The 13538-nt window shown below is 37.3% G+C and overlaps 1 protein-coding gene across 6 annotated transcripts in view; it reads right to left on the bottom strand.

Annotated features, from left to right (window-relative positions):
• Positions 1 to 13538, bottom strand: part of LOC135218543 (muscarinic acetylcholine receptor gar-2-like) — a 70965-nt gene that overhangs the window by 20623 nt on the left and 36804 nt on the right. The window contains exons 1-4 of one of the 6 annotated variants that reach the window (XM_064254918.1): positions 13349 to 13538; positions 11222 to 11494; positions 7402 to 7551; positions 5161 to 5274 (exon numbers count right to left, since the gene is read on the bottom strand). The exon at positions 13349 to 13538 is cut by the window's right edge and continues 106 nt beyond it. In XM_064254918.1, the coding sequence (XP_064110988.1) occupies positions 5161 to 5274; positions 7402 to 7551; positions 11222 to 11324 (367 nt within the window). In that variant the 5' untranslated portion in view covers positions 11325 to 11494; positions 13349 to 13538. Of the gene's footprint in view, positions 1 to 5160; positions 5275 to 7401; positions 7552 to 11221; positions 11495 to 13258; positions 13280 to 13348 lie in introns of those variants that run through there. The other 5 variants (XM_064254917.1, XM_064254920.1, XM_064254921.1 and 2 more) reach the window with 5 other exon arrangements.

Below are 13538 nucleotides of genomic sequence, written 5' to 3'. Positions count from 1 at the left end.
CTTGTGAATCAGCTCGTTAGACTCATCACTGTCCATATCAACACGAGTGCCCCATCTTCTAGGTATCCATTTGCCCCTGCCCTTGCTCCTAGTTTTTGCAGTTCTATTCCCTGTCTCAATCAGTAATGCATAATCTGTTAGCACTAAACATTCCACACTCATTTGTTGCACTTACATCCATTGTACTTCCTGTGATGTTTAGTACCACTCCATCCATAAAAATGACGAGCATCCTTGGAGATATACCAAAGAAACCACCCTGTGATTAATATATTCCGAAAATTTCTTGGCTTTTAATCATTAATCTTCAATACCATATATTCTCTACACACACTATATTCCCTCACTATCAGCTAGATTATTCTGCCATATAGAGTTTTTTTTCCTTCTATTTCCAACATGTGACATAACTTTCATAACAAACACTCGATCTGCACTCGACTTCCTGTTCTCAGTCGACACTGTTTCCTTTATCCCACCTTCTCATAAATGCCTTTCTTTTTCAATCAAAATGCTACCAAATACCGTCCTTGTTACATTAACCATTAATCTGTCGATATAAATTTATACATCCTCCTCTATATCCTTTACCTTAATACAGTCAAACATTTATTCCTCACAGACTTTCGTTGAGAACCTTTCCATAATTCAGAAATACCTTATACACCCTGTCAGTTAACAGTCACACTATCACTATTGTATCACAGCATCACACGTGTAATTATTTTTTTCTCCAGCCCATTCATTGCTTTCCTTGCATAAACAAAAGTCACTTTCACAAACATTCTCAAACTGACACTACTCTTTTTTTTCCATCTGTCCATCCGCCTGTGGTGGTCGCGCATGGCAACACTGCGTCCCGTGCTTAAATAGTTACGTTATGTCTAAATTTTAGGTAAATAAAAGGATATCTGGTGTACATTTGCAACTGAAAAGTGTTTTAATAATTTACTGTATGCGAATTACACCGTTAATATTCGAAATAGGATATTATATACAGCCCGGGACGCAGTGTTGCCATGCGCAAACACCATAGGCGGATGGACAGATGGAAAAAAACAGTGTAGTCATCTCTACTCTTGCGTCAGATCTGCCTCTCTATTGTTCATCGCTCATAAAATCTTCAAAATACGTACTCCGTTGACCCAGGACATTCATTTGAGACATTATATCTCTACTTGCATCTTTTTAGGTGTCCATCTGTACAGCAACCTTTCTCTTCGCATTGACGTCTTTATAGAATCAGGTATTTTCCCTCAAGTTCCTCCTTACCCTCTCCAGTCTAGCTCTGCCTCTTGACCTCTTTTTTTTCCCTCTCAATCTCCTTCTGGATTCTCCATCCTCCTCTATACTTTTACATGATCTTCTCATCTGTCAAGCAATTGCACAGCAAATTCAAAGATTAAAAGCCTGACGCAATAGTTTACCAGGTGTCTACGTTATGGTGACAAGTAAAGAAAGTAAAGAAAGGCAGTCTCAAATTAAGGATTTTGATTATGTCAAAAGTTTCAAGTCAAGAAGCAAGAAAACCTTGATAATGGTATTTATAATGAAAATGGGGTAAACGCAATGTGTGCTGCACATCTTAAATACTTAGGGTCATTTAAAAAAAATACAAAATTTAAGGAAGGCACACGAGCAAATGAGCAAAAATGAACGAAATTTCATGTTTTTCTAGTATCCTTATCTACTATTATAAAATTACACTGTTTTTAAAGAAAGCTCCTTAAACAAGGAGAGCAGAGCGCATTGAAATTGCCCACCTGGCATTCCATTTTTTTTTATTCAGATCAGGAATTAATAGCTAACTTTGTTCAACGGTTTTTTTTCGCTGTATCTGAGAGCACATCAAACGATGAATGGCGACTTCAGGGATCGTACAGAGAGAGAGAGAGAGAGAGAGAGAGAGAGAGAGAGAGAGAGAGAGAGAGAGAGAGAGAGAGAGAGAGAGAGAGAGAGAGAGAGGAGTGTTAGTATTAAATCATAAATATTAGTGGAAATAATATGGATATTAGAGTTGGGATAATTGAATGGTCTAAGTTCTTGAAAATTTCAAAGAGCTCTTTAATTAAAATACGATTTTAAGTCCAAGATAAGAGTTAGTAACATAAAAAGGTCATACTTTATCCAGCTTTACTACTTTTGACCGCTTAAAATCGCTGCTTTTTGAAGATAAGATATGCAATCATGGTAATAAATGATATAAAAAAGTAATCATAAAGCTCAATGAAAGCGTAATTAATCAACACGAATAATGAACAAAAATAACGATAACTCATGAACAATAATAATAACAATAAGCAACAGTGACATATTGCTCTAACCAGGAGCTAATTAGCTATTGTACTCATGAAGGGAAGAAACTCTTTAAGGAAATAGATGGAGTCCAGAAATTTCAGATGCCGAGTAAACTCGTGCAACCATCAACCCCTCCCGAAGAGGACATTCCCTTCCAACCACCATCCTGAAGAGGATAACATATTCACAGATACTGATTCCAGTGAAGGAAACTCCCATCAAGACATTTCTGATGAGGAAAAAACATCAATTAAAACCTATTCATAAGATGGAAATACTGAAATGACAAGCCCTAGTCCTTCTGTGTTCAATACTGAGGGTTGGACTACTGTTCGCGAGAAGAAGAAAGCCTTCAGGAAAACAATACAAAAAGGAACAACCCTTCTCACTAACAAGTTTGTAACTATATGTACTGTCTCACCTCTTCCAAAATACAATGCCTCCTATGCTGAAGTAGCAAGATTGGAGAAAGAAAATCCAACTCTGAAAATGTCTGTTAGACCAAATCTTGTGGGTGATATGATTATTACCCCAAAAAGCAGACACATACACGAGTTTCTTTGTGGGAATTCTATTCTTACACTGCTAGACCCATTAGAGAAATTTCAGAAAGCAGTCATTTCCAGATATCCAACTATTCTGCCTCTTGACCACATTCTACAACTTGAAAATATAATAGATGCAAAAAGATGCACTATTAATTCTGGAGAAACCAAGATTCCTACAAGGATAGTCATTGCCACCTTCCAAGGAGCAATCGCCAAACAATTTTCTCTTGGTATATGGGGATCATTCCCCATTGAAGCCTTCATTCCAGAGACGCTCCGATGGTTTAAGTGCCACAAATTTGGACACCATACCAGCCTCGGCACAGCCACAGAAAGTTGTGGTATATGCAACAAAACTCACCCAAGCAAGCAATGCCCAGATGCCTTCAAAAGGGGAGAACAAGTTGAAAGCAAATGCCCCAACTGTTCTCTCCAACATCATGCATGGAGCAAAAAAAATGCAAGTTTCGACTTGAAATAATCGAGAAAATCAAGAACAATTCTCAACCCATACCACCTACAAGACCTTCAGATCACATTCCAAAACCTAATGAATAAGTTAGAATAACTAGGCCAAAGCTGCAAAGAGAAGTTAAAGCAGCGCCAAAGATAGACAGTGACAAGCCGACGCCTAGAGAAGCAGTACCAAACGCTGCAGAACCTTCCCTTCTCCTCCTTCCAGTTCCAAACCGTCGTCCACCTCTAAGGTTGACGCCCTCCTTCCCAAACCCATCCTTCTCCTTCCCCTTCACACAGCCCAAACAGTGCCAACCGAGTTCCCAAAGTAAGTGAAACCTCAATTACACTTACAGTAGATGGAATCATCATTCTCTTTGAACTTCTCACAGGGAAACCTGGAAACAGAGAGACTCTGCTAAGCCACAGACAACCCCACCTCATCCCAACCTTTAAAACTAAGCACCTGATGTTCAACCGAACACCAGCTGCCTCACTTAATCATCCCATCCCCGTTCCTCTTCTCAAGAACTTAACGAGCGTTCAGAGACGAGCAACACACCTTAGCCACTCTCAAGTGAGCATATCTGATGGCATACAGCCATCCTGTGTATAAGTAAAATTCATTCAATCATTGCATCATTCATCACATCTCAAGGGAACTTTGAGTCCCAAACTTTTTTTTCAACTCTAAATTTATCCTTTCCTTCCCACGCTCTCCTACTTACTGGGACTTACTTCTATAATACTTTATCTCTCACTAAAACTTTTCCTTTCCGGCCCAATTGTTAAATTGGAGCCGAATGGGATGTTCCAGAAAAAAATCCTTCACCCATCACCAGTTACGGGCTACTAAGAATCAAGAGTCCGTGCCCGTACAAAAATCTAACTGCTACCGTTGCTGCAGCATGAGGCAGTTACCTCTTCTAGGGTCTTCTCCTGTGGGTCATAGTTGACACAAAAACCCTAAGAATTTCTCGCCTTATTTCCAACGTGTGAATGACTTTCTCAGTTCTTATCTTGAACAAAAGTTTATGATTATTTCGAAAGTCACTTCCCAAAGTGTTAGGAATGGACCTGGAGACTGCTTCCCTCCGTACATTTTCTAGTGACTGCGTTTTAGTACGATGGTTTAGTCCATTGCCTGATACACTCGATAATTCTATAATAAAATTTTGATTGTTACCTATCCTTCAACTGCTAGTGCTAACGAACACTTTAGTAGAACAATACAATGCATCCAAGCTGTGTGCAGGAGATTTTGAGTATTCATACCATTCGTTATATTCATACATTCTCTTTTCATTCTTTTATTCGACAATATCAATATAATTTTCAATTTGAAAGAAGGTTTATGGTTAACTAGGGAGCCAATCGCTTGGCAAAATTTTTTCCTGAAACTCTTTATGTGAGAGAGATTTCCATTATGGCAAACTGTTTGGAAAGGACCGAAGAAGCACAAACCTACATAGACCCATATTCACAGAATGTTAATATACTAAAAGGGTATATGTGCACCCATATTTGCCTAGTACTGTACTAAGCAAACGATTGAAGCACAGCAACATCTGCAAAGGCTTCCAGCTGCAACAGTACACGACAGATGCTTCCGATGTCCTTCAGTTTAAGAGGCACTGTGCAACAGTAGTCATCTAAAAATGTTCTGACTTATTTGGTGCCTTGAATATATATTTACTGAATGGTTGTGCTCCCTTTTTCATTTGTTATTGCTTTATTTTGTTCAACACTAGTAATAATAATAATAATAATAATAATAATAATAATAATAATAATAATAATAATAATAATAATAATACTGGTTGATATTACCCACTTCTATCCTTAAAAGGAAACTGACCTATCTGCAAGGTGCAAGACTTCCTCTGCCAAAGATCCGACTTGTTGGTCAAGTGGAGGAGGAAAGCGATGACGATGTAGAGCCCGATGGCCAGGTCGCTCAGCGCCAGATTTCCTGCAGTTGGGATAAATCTTTAGGTTCGTTTTCACTGAAGGCAAGTGAATGGTACATAGTATCTTTTGAATCAAATATACACATATAGTACATAAACTTTAACAGATAAATCTCTAAAACCGAGACAGATGATAAGTAGAAAATAACAAAGTACGATCCGACCTCCAGCTTACGAGACTTTCCCCTCAAGCATAAGTTGTAAACATTATATTCCTAACTTTTAACATAAATTAAAATGTGTTAAAATCTACGGTCAAATAGAGCCTTGTCCACCAACGAAAATTAAAATAAATGTTTTATTTTGTTAGGAATAACTTTCCTGTACTGTTTAACACGCATATTATTTATGTTTTACATCTTCATACTAATAAATAAATAATAAATGTCCTATCCTAAAATTCCTGTATATTTAACCCCATTTCTAGACCATTTTAATCTCCCCCATAGACCTTTCCTACTCCCCATCGCTACCTCCCACAACAATAACACCAATAAAGTAGTTTGTAAGCTTAATCCCCGAGTAAGTGAAAAAAGAAAGTTCAGGTTGATGAGATAGAAAAAATGAAAGGTAGAAGCAGGAAATTGTATTTGTAGTGCAAGTTAATGGTTATGCATATTTCTTTATATGACCTAAAGATATTAGACAAATTCCGTGCTTTTTGGAGACAAAATACTGTGAGCTACTTTATTTCAGAAGTAATTGTCAGACAGTCGTCGGTGAAAAATCAGAAATTTGGAAAGAATAAGATAAACGAACTTAGCAAAAGTTTTCAAAATCATTTAAAAAATATGCTTCAATATTATTTCTAAATGACATTATGATACATCATTCTCTTAATAAAATTTCCCCGCAAATAAAGTTATAAGAGAATAATATCTGCATTGTTAAACAAAACTAAAATAAGAAATATGAGGTCCTTGGAAAAGAATGAGGTCTTAAGCAAGCTCATATAGTGAGAAGCTGACTGACAGCTGCCAGGTCAACATTTTGGTTGATTCTTCAGCTCGGATGTCAGGCAGCCTCTGGCGGTGTATTCCTTGTGGCTGGCTACCTGTGAATACTGAGTCATGTTGAGATGCTATCTCATTCATTAAATCTCCTTCCTCCTTCATTTGGTAATCACATCATGGCTTATTTCCATCGATTCTATTGTTACCCTTCTTATATGGGCTCCTTTCTTCAAATTCATAAATTCGTGATAATCAAGGAAAGGGACAGAGAACCAGTTTGGAGGAATAACCTGTACTGCGTCCACAAGCGAAGCTTGTGTCAGTAGGCATTCATTTTGATTTGCTCTTCAGAAACTTTGTATTGTTTCCGAAAATAATGTTGAAAAGAGTTCTTTTTCCTAAGCAGAGAGGTTTATTGCCAGACGGCTTATCAGTATCTATTCGTTAGTTAAAACGAAAATCTATTGTCTGTTATGAGTGGAAACAGATTAAAAAAGGAATTATTCAGCAACAGTCATCGAAGACAAGTGATAAAACATCTTATTCTATCAGGTAGTTCGCCAGTGACAGTATAACTTTCGATTAAGTGACGTTACTTTCAATGGAGAGTTCTCTGGCCTTTCCGCTAATATAAATATTATGTGTACACACAGACTACATCTGTGCATATTATCACTTTTATGTCTGTAAAGAAACACAAATTGTCAACCTCTGTCGATCCGACCCAGGTAGTACTACATGTCCGTCCGCACCTGTCATTGTATAACCCGCGCTCGAGCAATAAAGTACTACGGGCTGCTCTGTGAGCAAGAACCCGTGCTGCCATAAGGGCAGCTTAATCTCAAACAACAACAGCAATAAAGCATTACTATACCCAGTTACCTGTCTATCCATATCCCCACAGTAACTTTAGTTAACCCTTCTGAGTTTCATAAATTTTTGGGGGGTTAAGCTGCCAATTCTCAGGTAATAATCAATAGCTTAGGTCAACAGAGCCACATTAGGTTTTAACAGAACTTGCAATTTACCTCGCCCTGACTGGAACATAATTCTGAGGCTGGTGAGACGCCTAGCATGACTCAAAATCTTATGCCGACTTTGTTTATCATAAAATAAAACAGAAAACGAAAGATTTTACGTGTAATAGAAAACGAAAACTTTAAAAAGGTAACTTACCTATAAAGTAGAACGCTGGCTTATTGTCGTGTCCGTGGCGGAGGATTTTGATAGTGCGAATGATAACGCCAAGGTTGACGAAAAATGTAACGAAGCCTAAAACAAGCATGACTATCATCAAAGACATCGACATTCGCCCATCGTTCGTTCCTGAAGAGGTAAAAAGTAATGAAGGACATCATTCCAATTAACTAAAACTTTAAAACTTCCTTGTCTGATTCTGTCACAGTTACTATCAAATCAACCATTCAATTCAGGGGAATTAGTTTCATCCCTCCACCCTTGAAATTCTTCCATGGTCAGCTTCAACTATTAGTTTAGATAGAAAACAGTAGCTACCTACTGTTCTTAACGCGCTATTGGATAAAAATCTGAAAACAGTAAACAGTGCCCGACCGAATGCTTATTCAGTAATAATTATGCCAGTTTCCTTACCTATTTTGACATCTTATCTATTTCAGTTAAGAGAATAACTCACTTTACCATCATGTGCTTGTCAAATAAGAACATAAGAGTATGCTTTAAATTAACTAAATGAAATAAAAAAAAAAACTTAGTTTCCTCTACGCAGCATATTTACTATATCCTGTCAGAGTAAATTATACCGCAAGAATTCGAGGAAATCAAAACTTTCTGCAGTATGTAATATCAAGGACAAAGTTTCATGACACATGGCGGCAGCAGCAGGACTTTTAGGTAACTTCACGTTATTTTTGTCCGTGGTGGAGAGCACATCCTAATTGAAATAAAAGAATAATTTGTTTACTCTTTAACTATTTTTCACAGAGACTGTTGCCATGAATACCACATCAAGCGTCCATCTCTTTCATGAAAACTTTATATGCTTACTTTTGATTTCTCCTTCCCAAAATAAGGATTTCTTTGAAGCATTTCTACAAACCTCTTCTTTGTTATTGCCTGATTGATTGAATCATTTAGGAAACTTGGGCTTCCAAACCAACCACTGGGGCCCTTCCTGTCATTCAGCGCTGAAGACAGCGAAAAGAGGGGCTCTGAGTGGCTGGACAGAAAGAGGAAGAGATCCAGAAAATAAAGAGTTAGTGCAACGATTTCAGGTGGAACTGGAAAACTCCACAAGTACACTAGCCTAGAAAGTGATAGTTAGTGAGGTTGGACAGCAAGACTGAAGAAAGTGAGTGAAATTAGGGATGAAGGGACGATTGAAACACTGTCAGCATTGCCTGTTGTGTACCACATGAAATGCACTGGCGGCACCACCTTCCCATGAGCCTTAATTATTTCTTAAAACAATAATTGTAATCAAGGTTCGGAAGCATGCGCCTCCAAGATTAAGGGGGAAAATCACATTGTTTACCATCTTTTGAAAATACCCTATCAATTTTTACTCAAAATTCATTATCTACTAGCTATCAATTTTTACTCAAAATTCATTATCTACTAGCTTATCATCAACTTCATCTTTTTCCTAAGTTTGAAATCCTTTACTGCACCGAAAGTTGTTCAACTCAGGCGATAATCAAGAAACTCCAGGGTGAAATGAGGAAGACACACTTGTTGTTCAATTAACATAAAAAAGTGCATCACAGCCTAACTTCAAAGTGGACGTTAAAATCACAACTCGCCCAACAGAGAGACACTTGAAGGCCTCGAATATCATGCCAAGTCTTACTGTGGTACTTCATGGATGGCACCTGTTCACAGATTGCAGGAATTTCAGTTCCATCTTTTTGTTTTGGCTGTTTTTCTTAGTGAACAGTATCCGAATATTAATTAATGAGAAGGAACTCAGCCAGGTTCTAGTCTAATATTGGAAAAGATTGAATCTTGAGTCTTACGGGAGATATTGTGCAAAATAAGGAAAAAATTTGCAAATCTGCGATCATTCCGAATGACTCCGGAAAACCAAAGTCTAAAGAGAAAAGGATGTACATAGATCTTGCGGAAAACAGTGTCTACATAATTCAAACACGAGTAAAACTTAATCACTTAATCTTGCTATTCACAGTTACGGTTACAAAAATTATACTTAACCTAAATAACTGCATTGTACATTTTCTTAAGCCACTTTTATTAAAGTTGAATCTCAATGTATCATATGGAAAGTTGATGTCAGAAGACAGAATTTACTGGAGAGAAATTAGTTGATCCTAATAGATCTTTTAACTTTAAATGGGGATTTAAAAAAAGCAGATCTGACAACAGCATCTGCCGAGAAAAACCTCGCACTACATCCTGGAGCTGATGACATTGCAACTTTCATACCAAAGCCTCCCGTTAACTGACATCCACGCATATATGGCCGACAAGGAAATGATGTGTAAATTCGAAGAAACAACGGAGACATAATTGTAGCAAAATCGTATTTAATGTCCCTATAATTCCTGGGTGCGCGCGCGCAATCACTCAAGAGACCCTAACCAAAATAGCAACTCCCTCTCTTCCTCAAATATGTTTTTAATTGGAAATAAACAAACCATTTGAGAAATACATTAAGCATGAACTGGAATCCTTATATGTGATCTCGCTTCGTTTTGCGCGCGTGCTTACGCCGAAGTTTGTACATCTGATTCTTTGGTTTCTGTTAAGGAATTAAAAAATGTAATATATATATAATATATATATAATATATATATATATATATATATATATCTTATTTAGAGATTTTCAGCAACAAGTCTGCGATTACAAAATAAGGTTCACTACAGAAACATTTCAATAAAGGAAAGACCTCAGAATAGACGAAATAAATTTTGACCGGACAACAAAACATTCAAAACATTTGGTAGAAACAAAGGAGGTTAACCGCTGGTCACTTCTTTATAATACTGCAGGCTCCATTCATTTTCGCACAATGCAGATTTTCCTTTTTGGGTGGCAAGCGAAACCATACCGCTAAGTAAGAGGTGGTTTCAGACTGAACAGTCAACATACCATCGTATGTTAACACGTCTTCTCACCATCTTAATTTCTGTTTTCAATCTGTGCAGAATCCTGACCTCCGAGAATGCTCGTAAGACTTCACTAGCAGACGACAGGAGATGACGCGCCAGAGTGTTCATAGTAAAATGCAAACGTTTTATGCGCACCAATCCGAAGATGGCAAAGCATTTTATTACACTGTGGTTACCAATGTAATGACATTACCTGTCATTAACTAAAACTTTGATAGTGACATCAAGGTGTGCATTTTGGGCAAAGCGTCATCACGCTGCATTAAAAAAAGTAATCCGCAAATTTATGTAGATAGGGTAAGATAGTAGAAGGCAATGAAAAATGGAATAAACACTGATAATAATCTGTTAAAAGAAGTTCCCATTTTCTGTTGCCATGACTCCTTTTTTCTTTCCTTTTCCTTATACAGTGACCATCCATCGCTTTCTCTCCCGTCCATAGTTGGGATGATGTTTAAACGCTGCAATTTCCGTCAGTCACCACTCGACAAGCTCATGTTATCCACACTTACTTTTGAAATACTCTCCCATTACTAAAAGCTAAAAGATAATTATGATAAGAATACCATATAAAAAAAACTTGTAGGATTGGTTAAACAAGGATTTAAAAGTAATTCGAGCGAGTGATTGTGGTTGCTCTTATATAAAAGAATTCCCAACTTGTTACAGGATCTGGAGCTTAGTTGGGCTTGAACTCGATGTTTGTTCGCTAATATTCTTAGGGTGTGACTACAACAGAAAAAAAAGAACCTTAGACTCTATCCTTATAGGTGATAAAGTACATCTAGTTGCTAAGATCATATGCACTCCGCATATTCTCAAATTTCAGATATACCCAATGACTAGAAACGTTTGTCTAACATAACTTAAGGATCAATGCAGCTTACCATGTATGTGATACTGGCTTGTACTATTGAGATCGCGGCAGAAGTTATACAGCTTTGTTTTGGCCTCTTGCATGCCCATGTCTTGCAATATGTCCCCGTCCATGCTCGTTTCCTCTTGCCTCTCAGTTCAGGGAGCAACTTCACCAGCGGAAGCGCAGCATTCGCAGCGCACTTTTTCGGTTATAACACTCACTTACAGAAGCGTACAAAGATTAAATCTGTTTCACTGTTCCTTTAACTGAAGAGCGTTTAGTGGAGCCTACCAACGCTGAGCTACCAAAGATAAAACATAATCCTAGATGAATGAGACTCAGGCAACCAAATTGGGCTCTTCACGATAAATTCTATTAATTGTAATTCGCAAGTTTCAAACACCTTTTTATTTATCTGATCTCCACATTAAATTAGGTCGAATTCCATGAAACAACTTTTCATTTTCATTAGGTTTCAAAATTCCTAAACTAATTGGTATTTGACATTTCACAGGAAATGAGTTAGCCAAGACAATTATACTCATCTTCCATAATATCTCTCATCGCTGTTTATAATTTCTGATCAATTCTCTTTTTGCAATTATTTCTTTCAATGCAGCGCTATCATCCTTCCCTCCTCTTACGTATCAAATAAGATTTGGTGTCGTCAAAGTAGTCCTTCCTCATTGTCTTTCCCAAGATGCAAAACAAACCGGAAAATTAAAACGAAATTTAAATGGGCGATCAAAGGTAATGAGGGGAACTATGGGACCAGTGCGAATATGAGTCGATCGGAGACCTCTCCAGGTATCTCCTGTCATCCATGGCATGGCTGAGCAGAATAATTGAAAGGGAAAGCATTCACAAGACATCAAGGTTAGTTTCTTACAAGTCATATCAAGGTTGGCGGGTTACTTTTGCTCTCTGGCAGAGGGAACAGGGGGGCGGAAACAAAACCTGCCCAGCCACAGATTCTATGGCCATTTCCACATTCGACGGGAAGAGGATTAGAAACCCTACATTTCTGTAGAACAATGAATAGGGTTCTTTATTCGACAATAACAAACAAAAAGTGTTATTATTAACAGGAATTAATCGATATCATGATTTTTTAATGTAATTTATTGCCCTCCTTTCTCTTTGAGTTTATTTATCGTGATGGACTGGCAACATTCAGCCGCATGACTGTACTTCCGTGTTAGCTGATAATGACTTCCTGTGACCTGTTCGATTTCACTTATTTTAAAACTCGAGTCCCGATAATAGGATAAGCGTGACGCATTTGCAATATAAATTTCAAATAAGCATTCAGCAATTTTAATCCAATTTTTCCGTTTTAGGTCTGTACAACACACACACACATATATAATATATCTAATAAAAGAACCCTAGTATTACATGGAATTCTGTTTAAACAAAATATTTCACAATCACACACACACAAACACACACACACACACACACACACCCACACACCATTATATTATATATATATATATAATATATATATATATATATGTATATATATATATACATATATATATATATATAATATATATATATAATAGTATATATATATATATAATATATATATATATATATATATTGTGTTTGTCTATACGTATGTGTCGAGGACATTTATAACAGCACTGAACGGATAGGTCAGAAGAAAATTCGTTTCGAAAGCTTTAAAAAGTCACTGTCTGCTAATCCCTCAACAAAGTCCAGTAATTTGACAATTTCATTAGCTTTTAACTAGGTACTCTAGCTAGTACTAACGTGCCCTTTGCCTAGCTTAACCTGCCCTGCAGTAATATGAGGGACCCTCAAAACGTGGAGATAGGAGGAAGCCTCCTGTTTCCCTCATACAGAGAGAGTCTCAGTCTCCTTGGTTCATTTGAGCTTCTGTCGGGCCCACAGCCACTGATGCCGACAACGGCCAACTCTATCGTTTTCACCTTTAGTAGCATTGCTAATGATGTAAAAAAAAAAAAAAAAAACTCCAGTTTTTCTTTCAAATAATTATAAGGAAAAAGACATCTGTTTTCCTTTGCCTTACACTAACCTCTTTTTTATCACTTCTCTTTCGTTTTAGTCAGCATTCTAATCTACAAGATTGACCACAAAAGCTCACTAAGTGTTCATTCCGACATACTCACGAAAGAATCGGACACTTTCGTCCGCGCCAGTGCAGCCTTGCAGAAAACAGAAGCACAAAAGAGTCATTATTTTATTGCTACCATTTTCCTTCGCAGTCTGCCTTCTTTTTCCCAGTCACCTCCTCATATAGTGAATAAACCATTCTTATGAAAATCTAGGCCTGGGTTCCATCACCATATTCAACT

The sequence above is a fragment of the Macrobrachium nipponense genome, chromosome 9, assembly GCF_015104395.2.
Source record: "Macrobrachium nipponense isolate FS-2020 chromosome 9, ASM1510439v2, whole genome shotgun sequence".
In the NCBI taxonomy this organism is placed as follows: Eukaryota; Metazoa; Arthropoda; class Malacostraca; order Decapoda; family Palaemonidae; genus Macrobrachium; species Macrobrachium nipponense.
This window is presented reverse-complemented; position numbering and strand designations above follow the sequence as displayed.